Source organism: Colletes latitarsis, chromosome 14 (genome assembly GCF_051014445.1).
Source record: "Colletes latitarsis isolate SP2378_abdomen chromosome 14, iyColLati1, whole genome shotgun sequence".
Lineage (NCBI taxonomy): Eukaryota > Metazoa > Arthropoda > Insecta > Hymenoptera > Colletidae > Colletes > Colletes latitarsis.
The window spans coordinates 6,550,879-6,569,103 of record NC_135147.1 but is presented as its reverse complement, the minus strand read 5'-3'; the positions used below and the strand labels follow the sequence as shown (position 1 = coordinate 6,569,103).

The 18,225-nt window shown below is 57.0% G+C and overlaps 1 protein-coding gene across 1 annotated transcript; it reads right to left on the bottom strand.

Annotated features, from left to right (window-relative positions):
• Window positions 1-1,524: 1,524 nt before the first annotated feature.
• On the bottom strand, window positions 1,525-1,983 carry LOC143350225 (uncharacterized). Its single transcript, XM_076782177.1, has one exon. It carries the CDS (start codon window positions 1,981-1,983, stop codon window positions 1,525-1,527), a length of 459 nt encoding a protein of 152 aa, XP_076638292.1.
• Between the last annotated feature and the right edge of the window lie 16,242 nt (window positions 1,984-18,225).

The following is an 18,225-nucleotide window of genomic DNA, read 5'->3' as shown; positions in this document are numbered from 1 at the left end:
GCCGACCAGGACACGGCGCTCCCCCTCCCACGCGGGGCATACCTCCAGGGTATGATCTGCCGTGTCCTGCTCAGCGTCGCAGTATGGCCGTTCTACTTGTTCAACACGCGGAGCCGGCAAGGACCCCATGAGCTCCTGCGGAATGGCAGCCCTTTCACGAGTGAATGCTACACACCGATAAAGGACAGCTCGCATGGTCGTTCGCGCTCGGATGATCCAGTAATGGTTCCGAAGATAGGCGAGAGTGAGTTGGAGGCCGGCGTGAAGGAGTTGACGATGAGTGCTTGTAATTAGGAGTGTTAGGAGTGGATGAGCTTTTAAAATAATCGGTGTCTTGGCTTTTACAAATAATCGTGCGTTTGACAGGCGGCCTCTTGCGCGAATCAAGCCGTCCGAATCGAGGAAGGGGTTCAAGGATTTCCGAGGGCTCGATTTCGACACAGGGTGTGTTTTGCGGAGAGCATTCATTTCTACCGGGAATACCGCCGATTGGATGCGCCGCACCCAAAACATTTCGGCCCAGTGAATCTCATTGGGACTCAAAATTGAGAGAGACGCCTTGGGTGACGGAATGGGTTGGGTGAGTGGATCCCTTTGTCTCGCTTGCGTTCGGAGATTGTCGATGAAACGCTTAACATATGCGATGACTCGGAGAAGTTTTGGCCAAGAGGAATATCGTTGTTCTAATTCCCAGGGAGCTGCGGTAGCGGTCAGGATTTTGATGGTTTGACGCCTTTCCTCCTCGGAAGCATCCGGAGCAGTGACGTAACCTGAATGGGGCCACTCCTGGGGATTCTTTCGAAGCCACTGTGGTCCTGACCACCATAATCGGTGAGATTTTAACACGGATAATGAGATTCCACGGGAAACACAGTCCGCTGGATTGTCATCTGTCGGGACGTGATGCCAGCTTGATTGGGGCACAAGAGTTTGAATCTTGGCAACGCGGTTCGCCACGAACGTTTTCCACCGCGAAGGTGATTGATTCACCCACGTTAACGTGATTTGAGAATCCGTCCAACAGTGATAATCCATTGGCCTGATCATCAGGGACGTCTGAATGAACTTGATCAATCGAGCAAGGAGTAGGGCAGCGCATAGCTCCAATCGAGGGACGCTGACCGTTTTTACCGGAGCAACGCGAGTTTTCGCCATTAGAAGGGCCGAACTGACTGTCCCATCCTCGAGAACACTTCGGAGATAGACCACCGCAGCATATGCCTTTGTTGAAGCGTCCGAAAAGCCGTGAAGGCTTTGAGTGGTGAAGACTCTTGGCGAGGTTTTCCGAGGAATGGTGAGTGAATAGAACTCGGCAAATTCGGAACAAAATAAGCGCCATTCTTGAAGACGATCTGGCGGATCTGTATCATCCCAGTCGCACTTCAAGGACCAGAGTTGTTGGAGGAGAATTTTGGCTAGTACGACAAATGGAGCGACACAGCCCATAGGATCAAATAATTTGGCGATTGAAGGAAGCATTTCGCGCTTGGTGGTAATTTGATTGCGTGAAGTCAATGCATGGAACTAAAACTGGTCTGTGACAGAGTTCCACGTTAGGCCCAGCACAGAAATATTTTCGTCGACTTGAAGGAATGTACTGACGGCTAAACCGTGATTGACCTCGTCGATGTCGGACAACAGCCGGCTGTCGTTGCTCGTCCATTTGCGTAACGAAAAGCCTCCCTTTTGAACCAATAGGATCGTCTGGTTGCGGATCAGGCGCAGTGACGTGAGGTCGTCACTTCCGAAGAGGAAGTCGTCAACGTACGCTTGATAGCTTAAAACTTGCACTGCGTCCGGGTAGGAGGAACCTTCGTCCTCTATTAATTGTCTCAACACTCTGAGAGCGAGATATGGCGCTGGAGTTGTGCCATATGTTACCGCGAGCAGCTGGTATTCGTCAATCGGAGCAGAAGGAGACTCGCGCCAAAGGATGCGCTGAAAATCGACGTCGTGAGGGTGAACGAGGATCTGCCGATACATTTTTTCGATGTCGGCCGCGTAGTCAAATTGGAATTGACGCCAGCGAATCGGGATTGCGATCAGGTCCTGTTGGAGTTTTGGCCCACTGTGCAAATGTTGATTAAGGGATTTGCGATTTGAAGTGCTGGCTGGAAGCGTTGAAAACAACGCGAAGACGCGTCGTTTGACTAGTTTGGCGAATAACAGGATGGTGCGGAATGTAATAAGCATTTGGAGGTGCTATTGGCGACGGTGGATCCACCTTTCGCATATGCCCAAGAAACTGATATTCCGAAAGAGATTCCTGATATTCGCGTTTGGAATTGGGGTCTCGTTTTAGGCGATTCTCTTGAGATCGCAAACTGCTAAGCGCTTTCGATGTGGAATCTCCGAGGTGAATCGGTCGGTCGTCTCGAAACGGCAATCGGACAATGTAAGGGCCTTCTGAGGTTCGCGAATGAATTTCAGCGAAATGACGTTCGCAATTTTGTTCGTCAGGTGTCAAAATCGCGGGAGTTGGGAGCTACTCGACTTCCCAGAAGCGGCGCAGATTGTGATCAAGGTGTTCGAGGACGGAGAAATGGTGGATGTGGACGTCATCGGGGCCGGGAATTTGGATGGGACCGGACAGGATCCAGCCCAAGGCCGTGCTTTGCGCGGTCGGGACACACCCTGAGTCCCGAATGACGCCTTGGAGTAATGGCTGCCCGTATAAATCCGCTCCAATAACAATGTCAATAGGGTTGGAGCTCATAGGATCCTTGTCCGCCAGATTTAGCTCTGCAAGGTAAGGCCATGTAACGTTTTGTTTCTGGCGAGATGGGACATACCTGGTCAATGTTTGCATTATAATCGCGGTCGTCGAATATGCAGGCTCGTTCTGGTCCGCAGGTGTAATTGATATAGACGCTACTTGATGTGCGAAAGAGTGTTTCTCGCCAATTCCACTAATTCGCGTGTATTGCGATGTTTGTTTTAAACGGAGCAGTTGCGCTAAATTTTCGGTAATGAGGGTCGCTGCTGACCCTTGGTCGAGAAGGGCTCTTGCAGTAACGCACCTGCCTTGAGGAGAATGCACCTGAACCCGCTCTGTTGAAAGGAGAACAGTTACATTCAACGGTGAATTCGACGCTAAATTTGAACTAATTTCGATTTCGTCTTTAGATATCGAAGAACCAGCCCTTGACGCTGTGACCGAGGAATTTTTGTTTACCGGGAAATGCAACAACGTGTGATGCCTTTGATGGTACTCCTTACAACAGTGCGGATTCTTACACAGTGCAGTGGAATGGCCGGCGGAAAAGCAATTGACGCACCGGTTTTGCTGCTTGATTAATTGATAACGCTTGGAATGGGATTTTCCCAAAAACTCGGAACATTGATAAATGGGATGATTTTGTTTACACAATGCGCACGAAATTTTGCTAGTAGCGGTTGAATGCACGTGGAAGGTTTTCGGCAAAATCGATTTTGGTTTTTCTGGTTCGCTCGGTTTGTCGCGTTTAGTGACCGCCATCGCTTCTAAACCGCGAATTCTTTTTTCTAAAAACGCGTCGAATTCGCGGTACGTGCGAAACACGGTCGTGTCACCCAGATTAAACTCCCACGCCTTCCGCATCGCGCGATCTAACTTTTGTGTACCGAGAAAAACGAAAATGTCGCTCCAATGGTCAACTGGCCTGTCAAGGTTTCGTAGCATTTCGATCGACATATTAAGTTTGTCACGCAACGCCCGCAGTTCAAATTGAGTCTCGGACACAACGGTCGGTAATGTAAACAACACATTCAAATGAGTGGATATAAGTCGGTGCTTGTTTTCGTAACGAGACGTTATTATTTTCCACGCGACTTCAAAATTATGGGCTGTGACCGGTAGGTGACTCACCGCGAGGCTCACTTCGCCCTTCAACGACGCGTGCAAGAAATGGAGGCGTTCCACGTTGGACAAGGACTGGTTGTCGATGACCATGGAGGTGAAGCGGTCACGGAAACTTTCCCAATGTTCAAATGCGCCCTCGAACGTGGGAAAGTTAATCCTGGGTAGATGGTCCGTCGGATGTTGCGGAGCGACGTTCAAATTCTGACCGTTGGCCGCTGCTGGATCCGGTGGAGGAGACACCCCAATGAGGACTTCCGCCATGAAGTCCAATGCTTTCTGATATTTCTCTTCGCATGTTGCCAATAGGTCTTCCACGAAGTAGGTGTAGGTGGCCTTTTTTATTATCGGCCATGGCTGAGATTTTTGCGTCCAAACCCTGGCATTGTGCTAAGGTTTCCTTGATCATCGCCATGCGGTTTTGCGTAATCGCGACCGTCATTTTTGCCTGACCCAGTTTTTTAAAATTGGTAAGAGCGCGTTCGATCGAACGCATCGCTTGCGATTGCTAGTGCAGCAATTCTTCAATTGAGTTCATTTTCGATTTAGATCGGCCTCTTCCTCGGCTCCAATGTGGCTCGAAGGACCAAAATGTTCTGTTTGGAATGAGAGCTGATTCGCCCCTTTTTCTTAAGGACTGGACGGCGAGGTTTGGAGAATGAAGAATGAACTCTTAACAAGTTGTAACTTTATAAAGCACAAAACTTCACCGGATTAACAGAAACAATAAATTCAGGCGTAAATGGTTATAGTTGATGAATCCCGTCACAAAGAAGTGTGAGAGTTCGGTAAAACAAACGATTTGAAATTAATTTGGAAGGTCACACCGCTCGCACTTAATTGTTTGGTATTGGTATTGAATCTGAACGGCGATCGCGTACCGCGATCCGGCTCGCTCAAGCCTGACCCGAAAATTTCCGAATTTTGCCGAATCGCGAGCACGATCGCCCGTGAGCTCGCGCGCATGTTCGCTACCATCAGTGGAACTTTCCGTTCGACGAAACGGAACAATACTGCATCCTTATTAGATACTTCTCGCTTACTAGCTCACTGCTTGCACACTAGCTTACTGCTTGCTTGCTAGCCTACTGCTAACTTACTCGCTTACTGCATGCTTACTAGCCTACTACTTGCTTGCTAGCTTACTGCTAGCTTACTAGCTCATTGCTTGCTTTTTTGATTACTGCTTGCTTACTAGCATACTGCTTTCCTACTGGCGAACTGCTTTCTGACTAGCCTGCTGCTTGCTTTCTAGCTTACCGCATGTTTATTAGCATACTGCGTTCTTACTAGCTAACTGCCTTCTGACTAGCCTGCTGCTTGCTTACTAGACTACTGCCTTGTTACTAGCTTCCTGCTCGTTCCCAAGCTTACTACTTGCTTACAAGCTAACTGCTTGCTCTCAAGCTTGCTGCTTGCTTTCTTGCTTACTGCTTGCGTACTAGCTTGCCGCTTGCTTACTAGATCACTGCTCGCTAACTAGCTCAATGCATGCTATCTAGCTTAGCGCTTGCTTGCTAGCATACTTCCTACTTATTATCTAACTTCTCAGTTAAAAGCCTGTTACACGCTTTCTAGCTTAGAGCTTGTTTACCAGCTTACTACTTACTAACTAGCTATCTGCATTCTTGCTAGTGTACTGCTTGATTACTAGATCACTGCTTTGTTACTAGCTCCCTGCTCGCTGACTAGCCCACCGCTCGCTTACTAGCACACTGCTTGCTTACAAGCTTACTGACTGCTTAATAGCTGACTGCTAGCGTAATCTTTTAATGCTTGCTTACTAGCTTGCTTCTTGCTTACGAGCCTGCTGCTTGCGTACTAGCAAACTGCTTTGTTACTAACTTACTGCTTGCTTGCTACCTAACTGCTTTCATACTACATTCCTGCTTCTTTCTTCATTTACTGCTTTCTTACCAGCCTGCAGTTTGCTTTCTAGCTTACTGCTAGCTTACTAGCTTGCTGCTTGCTTTCTAGCTTACTGCTTTCTTACCAGCATACTGCCAGCATACTAACATACTGGTTGCTTACTGGCCTGCTGCATGCTTTCTAGTTTACTGCATGCTCAATAGCTAACTGCATTCTTACAAGCCTGGTCCTTGTATGCTTGGTAACTGTTTCTACACTAGATTGATGCTTGCTTTCTAGCATACAGCTTGCATACTATCATACTGCTTTCTTAACGGCTTACTGCGTGCTTACTAGCTTACTGCATGCTTACTAGCTTACTGTTTGCTTACTAGATCACTGCTTGCTTACTAGGTTACTGCTTGCTTATTAGCTTACTGATTGCTTACTAGCCTACTGCTTGCTTACTCGCATAATACTTGCTTACAAGCTAACGACAATCTTACTGGCTAATTGCTTTCTGACTAGCCTGCTGCTTGCTTACTAGCTTGCTGGTTGCTTACTAGCTTCCTGCTTGCTTACTAGCTAACTGCTTGCGTACTGGCATACCGTATTGTTTCTAGCTTACCGCTCGCATAGTAGCTTACTGCATGCTTACTTGCTTACTAGTAGCTTACTAACTAACTGCTTTCTCACCAGCATACTGAATGCTTACTAGCTTACTGGGTACTTACTATCTTACTGGTTGCTTACTACTGTTGCGACGGTATGAGGATGCCGCGCAAAACCGCGAAATTGCATCGTCGCAATGGTGTGAAAAGGCTACGCGATGTGGTGAAGCTGCCACACAAAACGAGCGGATGCGAGAGCCCGTGTGTTAAAATAGGTGCGAGTCGGTCTGGTGGGGGGTTTTCTCCCCTGACCCGATCTCTCACCCTTTAACGGGATGTCCGAATTTCGAGGGATTGGAATTGTGTGGGAAAGTGTATTGTACATTTAAAAATTTCCTTCGCCTGGTCCACCGGACACAGGCCGTTTATTTAAACAAAATAAAATTGAAAATAAACAAAAATGAAGGAAATTAAAATAATCGAAATTAAATTTATTTATTATTTAAAAAATTGCAGGAAAAAACCCCGAGCTGATGGCTCGGGAAAAAAAACCTGCGCCGCCGTTGGCCCCTACGGCTCTCGTCTCGGTCTTCTGTAATGAAAAGAAATACCGAAATCCGGCGGTTAATACCTGACAACGCTCGGTGCGTTGTCTGACTCGCTCTAATCCACACGCTCCTTCTTCCGTTTACGGTAAACAGGAGCGGGATTCTTACACAGCGATACACAACTGTGTTAGTGGACTGTATTATTATTTCAACGTTTCAGATTTTGGAAACGTTGAATTGCAGATGGGGAAGACGAGATTCTAATCTCGATCTTCCCACTGCTGCAGGCTTGGTTTTTGCAGGAGAGGACAAGAAGTGGAGGTTGTAAGGCTCCAAAGGTTGTCAACTCCGCGGTCCCTCGCCGTTTCCTGGTCCGTACGGGACCGGTGTGATGCAGAGCCTTAACTGCGCAGAAGCGACTGATTATTAAGGTTCTAACACCACGGTGCCCTTTGAGCGTAGTTCTACGTCGAGTGTCCGTACCCACTGACGATCTGGAACCCACGCTCGAGCAGGTCGGAACCAGCCGAGATATTTACCCAGGGAATGCCAAATAAGGCCCCTATCGGGTGTTATCCCAAACTTTTGTTTCGACCCTGGAAAACGACGAACCCAACCCACGGAGAATGCAACAAAGTTGCCCTATAGATTGGGTATTTGAACCGTGCAATAGCCAAGCAGAGAATCAAGAAATTCTCTCAGTTCTCGAACACGACCACTGATTACAGCAATCCGTGTTCTTCGTCGCAACGGTGGCGATAATCAAGCACTATTTAAGTGTAAATTTGATTATGCTCAGCCACCGATTGCGGGTTAAATCTTTGGAAAGATAATCACGCTGATTTTGATTCATTTCCACTTCTACACGACCACTGATTACAGCAATATGTGTTTATTCAGCACCGATGACGGTATCCAATCACTATAAAAGTGTAAATTTGGTACTTTTTAGCCATCGGTTGCTTTTTGAGCGAAGTGGAAAGAAAATCAGTTGGATTTTGTTTCTTTCCAAAATGGTTCGTCGCGGTGACCGATTTCTGCATGTGAACGTATGGCCGGAATATTTCGACTCAAGGGCAGGATTATTTAAATCCGCTGCAGTCTCAATTCCGAGCAACTTTGTTCACATAATTCTACGACAAGTTAGACAAAACTAAGTTGTCGAGAATCGGTCTCCGACTTCAGACGAGGTCGACGATGAGGTCCGCTCTCGTCGAGAACCAAATAGCGAGTACACCTGAGACATACCTGCTTAACCGTGGCCACGAGGGAGGGGAAATTTTCACCTCGTGGCGCTGTCTGGTCTAAGCTGTCTGTCTCTTATTAATTTTGAATCCTTTCTTCGTTTCGGCGTAGTAACACCTGTTCTCTTGGAACCGTTACTGGGCCGATCGCGGAACTGTTATCGAATGTAAATACGGAGTTTTTCTATGCGGTATTGTTCCTGGAACGTATTACGCCTCAGAGAAGCCTCTGGAATGTCGCGTAAACAAGGAACAACACCGTACAAGAAATGGCCCGTTTTTCTAGCGATCACGCGATGGTTTAACCGACGTTTTTCGATTGTCGAATTAACGCGACATTTAAACACCGTGTCTTCCGGTTGCTGAGAAACCGGAAACGATTTGAAGAAGAGAACTACGATAGATCTCGTGACGATCGGACGTATTAAAAGCATCCTTGTCAATAAAGTTCTTAGTTCGCGTCACAGTTGTATTACGTTGTGCTATATTTGTTGTGTTAATTTTTCCGTATTATAATATGCGGCGTTCGACGAGTAATACTCCCCGGCGTAACACTACCTTACTGCTTTCTTACTACTCTGCTGCTTGCTTACTAGCTTACTGCTTGCTTACTAGTTTACAGCTGCCTTATCCGCTTATTGCTTCCTCACTAAGTTGCTGCTTGTGTTCTAGCTTACTGCTTGCATACGAGCTAAATGCTTTTTTACTATCCTGTTGCTTGCTTACTAGCTCACTGCTTGCTTACTAGCTTACTGCTGGCTTACTAGCTATGTGCTTGCCTACTAGCCTCACCCTTCCTTACTAGCAAATTGCTATCTTACTAGCCTGCCCCTTGCCAACTAGCTAACTGCTTTCTTACCAGCTTACTGCTTCCTTACTAGCTTTCTGGGTAAGTTACTATCTTACTGCTGCCTTACTAGCACACGGCTTTCTAACTGGCTAATTTCTTCCTCACTAGCCTGCTGCTTGCTTTCTAGCTTACTTGTTGCTTACTAGCATAATGCCTGCTTACTAGCATACCGCTTCCTTACTACCTTCTTGCTCGCTTACTAGCTAACTGCCTGCTTACACGATTGCTGCTTGCTTACAAGCCTACTGCTAGCTTACCCGCTTACTGCACGCTTACTAGCTTCCTGCTTGCTTACTAGCTAACTGCTTGCGCACTGGCATACCGTATTGTTTCTAGCTTACCGCTTGCATACTAGCTTACAGCATGCTTACATGCTTACTACCAGCTTACTAACTAACTGCTTTCTTACCAGATTACTGCTTGCTTACTAGCATACTTGTTGCTTATTAGCATAGTGCTTACTTAATAGCATACTGTTTCCTTACTAGATTCCTGCTCGCTTACTGGCTCACTGCATGCTTACTACCTTACTGCTTTTTTTTTTTTTTTTTTTTTTTTTTTTGTCGTGGGGAAAATCTTCGAAAGACTCCCTCCCACCTCCTTGGGGAGAGGTGGGAGGGGTGTGTGGGATTCCCCGCACCCGTACAACGACAGGCGCGGGACCTACCCACTAAAAACCCCACGGTGACCCTTCGGCACGCTTTGGGAGGATACCGGGAATCGCTCGAAGCATTCTTCCGGTATCCTCCCCGTGCCCGCGCTTTCGCGCCCATCCCCCGGGGGGACAATCGGTCCCCCCAGTAGACACACTGCCTCATAGCGGCGGGACGGGGCCACTCCATCCGGCCGCTATCCGTCCCGGGGCCGCGTTTAGTGGCGGCTGCGAGCCCCAACTCGCAACCGCCCGCGACCCCGTTTCCACCCCTCGGCGGCCGGGCGTTCATGGCCGCACCAGACCGCCGAGGGTGCCTCCCCTTGCGTCGGAACGGTAGGGGGAGGCACTCCTACCCCCAACCGGTCCGACACAGCGCCGCCTGGCGGGAGGAGGGTCCCCTCAGGACCCCCCTCCCAGCCTAGGTCATCCGCCACGCCGAGGCGGCCGCCCGCGACGCCTCGCGACCGGGCGACGACCTCGGGCCACCGCACGAGCGCGAGCTTCAGCGGCTCCTTCTGCAACATTACGTTCTCGCAGAAGGAGGCCACGGCCCTCCACTTCTCCTCGCTGCCGAGCATGGCGCGCACCACGCCCGGCAGCGAGACATCCCGCCCGACGACGCCGACCAGGACACGGCGCTCCCCCTCCCACGCGGGGCATACCTCCAGGGTATGATCCGCCGTGTCCTGCTCAGCGTCCCAGTGGCAGCAACGCTCCGTCGGCTCCTTCCCTATCCGGCACAGGTATCTTCCGAAGCTGCCATGCCCGGAAAATACCTGTGCCAGCCGGTAGGTGAGGCTGCCATGGCCTCTGTCCAGCCACTCCTTCAGGAGTGGCCGAACAGCCCCGACAGTCCGGTGCCCCGCGGTTGGCAGAGCCAGCCGCTCCTGCCACGCGAGCAACACGGACTGCCGGGCCTGGCGCTTCAAATCGCCCCAAGCAGGTTCCTGCCCGCCCGGGACCGCCCCCACCCCCGCGCGACGGTCTACGCGGTGCCGGTACATCACCGCGTGCGACCGCGCGAGCAGGTCCATGGGCGGCATCCCCGCTAGAACCGTCGCCGCCTCATGTGACATGGTCCGATACCCGCGGACGACCCTGAGCGCCATGCGCCTCTGCACCCGACGCAGCATAGTCATGCTGCGCCGGGAGGCAGCCAGGTCGTCCGCCCAGACGGGGGCCCCGTATAGGGCCACCGACTGGACCATTGCCACATAGAGGCGACGAACTCGGCCCGCCGGGCCCCCCAGGTTGGGCAGGATCCGGCCCAGAGCCGCAACCATCCTTTCCAACCGGGGGACCAGGCAGCGGAAATGCTCCTCGAAACGCCAGTGGCTATCGAGGATCAGCCCTAGATACCTGATCTGGGGCTTCACCTCGATGTCAGCCCCACCCACCCGGATCAGAGGGGGTGGCGGATCCTGCCGAGGTGAATGAAACGCAATCACCTCGGTCTTATGGACCGCCACCGTCATCCCCATCCCCCTGATCCGGTCGACGACGCGTTGCGACCCCTCCTCCGCGCGACGCATGGCCCTCCCCCAGTGCGCCCCGACGGCCAGCACCAGTGTGTCATCCGCATAACACACCGTGCTGACGCCGTCGGGGAGGCCGGCCCGCAACACCGAGTCGTACGCGATGTTCCACAGGAGTGGCCCGAGGACCGACCCCAGCGGAACACCGCAGTACACCTCCCTCCGCATATCACCATCCCGGCCCGGATCCCCTCAGGGGCTGCCAGCCTTTCAGCTGCAGTACGGGCTTAACGAACCCGGGGTACCCGAGTCATACACACACCGTAAGCCTCCTGTTGGTCGTCACAACGACCCATTCACAATTCCCTATTGGTTTTGTGAATGGTACGTGACGGCAGGAGGAACGGGGGTCTTGGCTTAACCGCCTGGGCCACGAGTATGGCGACTCTATAAAATCGCCCTCCAATCCTAAGCTATGGTGCGCGGCGATGGGATGCATGGTTGGGGGAGAAGGCCCAATCCCAAGCGACCACCTCCGGGGAACCTGCCGAACCCCCGGAGTATTAGGCTTACCCGGGTAAGGCGGCTCTGCCCGGGTGGACCTTTATTTCCGACCATCTCGTGGGATTTTTATGGATACAGAAAATAAAATGGGGATGGGGCGGGTTTTGTCGGTTGGGGAGGACGGAGACGGGGTTGGGGTTAGGGTGGCGGCGCTCGCGCCCCACTCAGCGCCAGGTCCGGCTTCGTGGAGGGTGGAGGAGGACGACGAGACGGCATCGGTCTCGTCCTTCTCCTCCAGCACGAGCCACATAGGCTCTAAGAGGAAGAGGACGGGGCAGGCCGTCGTCGAGGTGGGCGGGGCGATGAGCCCGTCGGTGAGGCTGAGTTGCCTCAGGGACGAGGTGACCGAGGAGATATCGGAGAGGATCTCCTCGTCCCTGAGGCGGGTGGAGAAAGTCGCCGCTGCCTGCGCCTTTAAGGGGCAGAAAAGCGGTGGCGCGGAGGCCCTGAAGGCCGCGGCGGAGGAAATGAGGGAGGCGGCGCGGGAGCTCAGAGGGCGGAACGCCCGTGTGCAGCTCCTGTAGGAGGAGGAGCGACAGGGGAGGAGGAGGGCAGAGCCGCTGTGGAACAGCGCGGCCCTCCCTCCCATCCTCCCTCCTCCTCCACCGCCGCGTCCCTCGGCGGAGGTAAATAAGCGGAGTGCGGCGGCAGTGGTGCGGGGCACCGCGGGCCCCTCCACCCGCACTCCGCCCGTGAAGAAGTCCCCGTCCTCCTCAGAAGACGATCTTCTGAGGAGGATTGGGGACATGATTGATGGCAAGCTGGCCGCCTTCCGGGAGGAGCTCCTCGCCGGAAGAGCGGTCAGCAGGAAGGCGGTGCCTCCCCGACCTGTTCCGGTACAGTCGGGGAAGGCAAAGAAGGGCGGAGTGAAGGCTCCGCCCAGCGTTGCGGCCCCAGGGCCCCGGGTCGCGACCCCCAAGGGGGGTGGTGTACCCGTGGTCGCGGTGGTCGCGTCCTCCACAGCTCCCTCCCAAGGGGGGGTGGCGTGGAGTGAGGCGGTGGGGCGGAAGGCGAAGCGGGCGGCGAGGAAGGCCTCGCAACCGCAGCCTCCGCCTCCGCCGCCGGCAGCCAAGGTAAAGGCCGCGAAGGTCGGGAAGGCACGACCAGGTCGTCCCCCAAAAACGGCAGCGGTGACGCTGACCGTTGCGCAGGGGGGCGGCCTGACCCTCGCGGAGGCGATGCGGCTCGCCAGGGAGAATATCTCCCTGGAAGAGCTGGGCGTCGCCTCCGTGAGGGCGAAGAGGGCCGTGACCGGGGGTCTCTTGCTGGAGATCCCCGGTGCAGAAGGCGGCGCGAAGGCGGATCGTCTCGCCCAGAGGCTCCGAAAGCAGCTGGGCGAGCGAGGTGTCCGGGTCGCCCGGCCCACGAAGCGCACGGAGATGCGCGTTTGTGGGCTGGACGACTCGGTCAGCGCACAGGATGTGTCCCGTGCCCTTGCGAGGGCGGGGGACTGTCCTGTGGAGGACCTGCGGATCGGAGAGATCCGCAGGTCGCCCTCCGGCCTCGGGTCGGTGTGGGCCCGGTGCCCCCTCTCCGCCGCCCGTAAGGTGGCGGAATCCGGGAGGGTGTTGGTGGGGTGGGTTTCGGCGCGAGTGGAAATCCTCGCGCCGCGCCCGCTCCAGTGTCACCGCTGCCTCGAATTGGGGCACGTGAGGCAGTGGTGCACCTCGCCGGTGGACCGCAGCGGTCAGTGTTACCGCTGCGGTGCCAAAGAGCACCGTGCGAGCCAGTGCTCGGCGGCCCCCCACTGCCCGCTGTGTGCGGACATGGGGAGGCCAGCCGATCACAGGGTGGGGAGCAAGAAGTGCTCCCCCCCCACCCGGAAGGAGAGGAAGAGGCGGGCTGCACCGGCTCCGGTGCCGAGGGCGGTGGCATCGTCCTCCATGGAGGTGGACGGTGCTACGGGGACGGACGGCCGGGAGGAGGCTGGTGCGGCCATTAATTAATGCCGCCACGCCTCCTCCTCCAGGCCAACCTCAACCACTGCCGCGCGGCACAGGACATGATGTCCCAAGTCCTCGCGGAGTGGGGGGTTGGCCTGGCGGTCGCCGCCGAGCCGTACCGCGTCCCTGATCACCCTCATTGGGTGGGCGACGCGGACGGCTTGGTGGCGACGGTATGGGGAGGGGGCGACGGGTCCCCACCGTTCTCCTTGTTGCAGCGCGGTCGGGGATTCGTCGCCGTGGACTGGGGGGGAGTCGCTGTGGTGGGGTGCTACATTTCGCCCCGTAGCGGTCACGCTGTGTTTGAGCTGTACTTGGCCGAGGTCGCGGCATGCGTGCAGCGCTGCGCGGCCCGGCCGGTGCTGGTCCTGGGGGATTTTAATGCCAAGTCGGTGGCTTGGGGATCCCCCAGGACCTCCGTTCGCGGCGGGATCCTGGGCGATTGGGCGGCAGGGCTCGACCTCCGGGTATTGAACCGGGGGTCGGAGCACACATGCGTGCGGCGATATGGGGGGTCCATCGTGGATGTTGGATTCGCGACCCCCAACGCCGTGCGCATGGTGTCGGGTTGGCACGTGGTCGCGGGGGCAGAGACACTCTCCGATCACCGGTACATCCGGATGGAGGTCTCTGCCGCCGCGAGTGCATCCCGACACGGCCGCCTGCGTGGCACCCCACCACGCCGCTGGGCGCTTCGGCGCCTGGACAAGGACGCCCTGATGGCAGCTGCCCTCGCTGCAACTTGGCCGCAGGGAGCGGCCGAGTTGCCGAGCATAGAGGAGGAGGTCGCCCGGCTCGGAGCATTGGTCGCGGGTATTTGCGACGCGGGGATGCCTCGGGTCGGGCGGGCTTCTCCTCGCCGGGCGGTGTACTGGTGGTCGGACGCGATCGCGGAGTTGCGAGTCGCGACTGTCCGCGCCCGACGCCAGTACACCCGCGCGCGCCGTCGTCAACGTACAGGCGACGGCGTGGCGCGAGCGAGGGCAGCTGATGACCTGTATGGAGCATACCGCGTGGCGCGGGTTGCTCTGCAGGTCGCCATCAAACGGGCCAAGACCCGGGCATGGAAGGAGCTCCTCCAGACCCTTGATGACGATCCATGGGGGCGCCCATATAAGGTGGTGCTGAATAAGCTCCGCCCGTGGGCGCCCCCCGTCACCGAGGGTCTTGACCCCCGGCTGCTGGAGGACGTGGTCAATACACTCTTCCCAATTGGGGAGAGGGGACCGCGTCCTCCGGCGGTGGCGGCTGTCCCAGTGGAGTGGACGGCCGAGCTGGGGGTCACGCAGGAGGAGCTGGCAGCGGCCATCAGACGGCTCGGGGTTCGTAACACGGCCCCGGGTCCGGATGGTGTGCCCGGCCGGGTTTGGGTCTTGACCCAGGGCGTTCTTGGGGCCGACCTCAGGCGGTTTTTCGACCGCTGCCTGAGGGACGGGCGATTCCCCCCCAGTTGGAAGGTGGCGAGGATGGTGCTCCTCCGAAAGGAGGGTCGGCCCGCGGAGTCTCCCTCCGCATACCGGCCCATTTGTCTCCTCGACGAGGTGGGCAAGCTCTTCGAGCGGGTGATTGCTGCCCGCCTCGTCGAGCACCTGTCGCGGCGTGATCCCGGTCTGGCCGACTGCCAGTTCGGTTTCCGGGGGGGCCGATCGACTATCGACGCGATAGGTCGTGTGAGGGCCCTCTCGGGGGCGGCCGTCTCCCGGGGAGGGGTGGCATTGGCAATATCCTTGGATATTGCCAATGCCTTTAACACCCTCCCCTGGGAAGGGATAAGGAGGGGACTCGAATATCATCGAGTCCCCCCTTGTCTCAGGGCGGTCGTCGGGGATTATCTCCGCGGCAGGTGGATCGAGTATCCGGGCCGGGATGGTGATATGCGGAGGGAGGTGTACTGCGGTGTTCCGCAGGGGTCGGTCCTCGGGCCACTCCTGTGGAACATCGCGTACGACTCGGTGTTGCGGGCCGGCCTCCCCGTCGGCGTCAGCACGGTGTGTTATGCGGATGACACACTGGTGCTGGCCGTCGGGGCGCACTGGGGGAGGGCCATGCGTCGCGCGGAGGAGGGGTCGCAACGCGTCGTCGACCGGATCAGGGGGATGGGGATGACGGTGGCGGTCCATAAGACCGAGGTGATTGCGTTTCATTCACCTCGGCAGGATCCGCCACCCCCTCTGATCCGGGTGGGTGGGGCTGACATCGAGGTGAAGCCCCAGATCAGGTATCTAGGGCTGATCCTCGATAGCCACTGGCGTTTCGAGGAGCATTTCCGCTGCCTGGTCCCCCGGTTGGAAAGGATGGTTGCGGCTCTGGGCCGGATCCTGCCCAACCTGGGGGGCCCGGCGGGCCGAGTTCGTCGCCTCTATGTGGCAATGGTCCAGTCGGTGGCCCTATACGGGGCCCCCGTCTGGGCGGACGACCTGGCTGCCTCCCGGCGCAGCATGACTATGGTGCGTCGGGTGCAGAGGCGCATGGCGCTCAGGGTCGTCCGCGGGTATCGGACCATGTCACATGAGGCGGCGACGGTTCTAGCGGGGATGCCGCCCATGGACCTGCTCGCGCGGTCGCACGCGGTGATGTACCGGCACCGCGTAGACCGTCGCGCGGGGGTGGGGGCGGTCCCGGGCGGGCAGGAACCTGCTTGGGGCGATTTGAAGCGCCAGGCCCGGCAGTCCGTGTTGCTCGCATGGCAGGAGGGAATCGCTCGAAGCATTCTTCCGGTATCCTCCCCGTGCCCGCGCTTTCGCGCCCATCCCCCGGGGGGACAATCGGTCCCCCCAGTAGACACACTGCCTCACAGCGGCGGGACGGGGCCACTCCATCCCGCCGCTATCCGTCCCGGGGCCGCGTTTAGTGGCGGCTGCGAGCCCCAACTCGCAACCGCCCGCGACCCCGTTTCCACCCCTCGGCGGCCGGGCGTTCATGGCCGCACCAGACCGCCGAGGGTGCCTTCCCTTGCGTCGGACCGGTAGGGGGAGGCACTTCTACCCCCAACCGGTCCGACCCGGCGCCGCCTGGCGGGAGGAGGGTCCCCTTAGGACCCCCCTCCCAGCCTAGGTCATCCGCCACGCCGAGGCGGCCGCCCGCGACGCCTCGCGACCGGGCGACGACCTCGGGCCACCGCACGAGCGCGAGCTTCAGCGCGCCGCTGTAGCTCGCGCTCCCTCCCCACGGCCTCCTTCTGCAACATTACGTTCTCGCAGAAGGAGGCCACGGCCCTCCACTTCTCCTCGCTGCCGAGCATGGCGCGCACCACGCCCGGCAGCGAGACATCCCGCCCGACGACGCCGACCAGGACACGGCGCTCCCCCTCCCACGCGGGGCATACCTCCAGGGTATGATCCGCCGTGTCCTGCTCAGCGTCGCAGTGGCAGCAACGCGCCGTCGGCTCCTTCCCTATCCGGCACAGGTATCTTCCGAAGCTGCCATGCCCGGAAAATACCTGTGCCATCCGGTAGGTGAGGCTGCCATGGCCTCTGTCCAGCCACTCCTTCAGGAGTGGCCGAACAGCCCCGACAGTCCGGTGCCCCGCGGTTGGCAGAGCCAGCCGCTCCTGCCACGCGAGCAACACGGACTGCCGGGCCTGGCCCTTGAAATCGCCCCAAGCAGGTGCCTGCCCGCCCGGGACCGCCCCCACCCCCGCGCGACGGTCGACGCGGTGCCGGTACATCACCGCGTGCGACCGCGCGAGCAGGTCCATGGGCGGCATCCCCGCTAGAACCGTCGCCGCCTCATGTGACATGGTCCGATACCCGCGGACGACCCTGAGCGCCATGCGCCTCTGCACCCGACGCAGCATAGTCATGCTGCGCCGGGAGGCAGCCAGGTCGTCCGCCCAGACGGGGGCCCCGTATAGGGCCACCGACTGGACCATTGCCACATAGAGGCGACGAACTCGGCCCGCCGGGCCCCCCAAGTTGGGCAGGATCCGGCCCAGAGCCGCAACCATCCTTTCCAACCGGGGGACCAGGCAGCGGAAATGCTCCTCGAAACGCCAGTGGCTATCGAGGATCAGCCCTAGATACCTGATCTGGGGCTTCACCTCGATGTCAGCCCCACCCACCCGGATCAGAGGGGGTGGCGGATCCTGCCGAGGTGAATGAAACGCAATCACCTCGGTCTTATGGACCGCCACCGTCATCCCCATTCCCCTGATCCGGTCGACGACGCGTTGCGACCCCTCCTCCGCGCGACGCATGGCCCTCCACCAGTGCGCCCCGACGGCCAGCACCAGTGTGTCATCCGCATAACACACCGTGCTGACGCCGTCGGGGAGGCCGGCCCGCAACACCGAGTCGTACGCGATGTTCCACAGGAGTGGCCCGAGGACCGACCCCTGCGGAACACCGCAGTACACCTCCCTCCGCATATCACCATCCCGGCCCGGATACTCGATCCACCTGCCGCGGAGATAATCCCCGACGACCGCCCTGAGACAAGAGGGGACTCGATGATATTCGAGTCCCCTCCTTATCTCTTCCCAGGGGAGGGTGTTAAAGGCATTGGCAATATCCAAGGATATTGCCAATGCCACCCCTCCCCGGGAGACGGCCGCCTCCGAGAGGGCCCTCACACGACCTATCGCGTCGATAGTCGATCGGCCCACCCGGAAACCGAACTGGCAGTCGGCCAGCCCGGGATCACCCCGCGAC

What these genes read in the sequence shown, in the direction of transcription:
- LOC143350225 (XM_076782177.1), bottom strand. Translation starts at nt 1,983, where the DNA reads ATGTATCGGCAGATCCTCGTTCACCCTCACGACGTCGATTTTCAGCGC.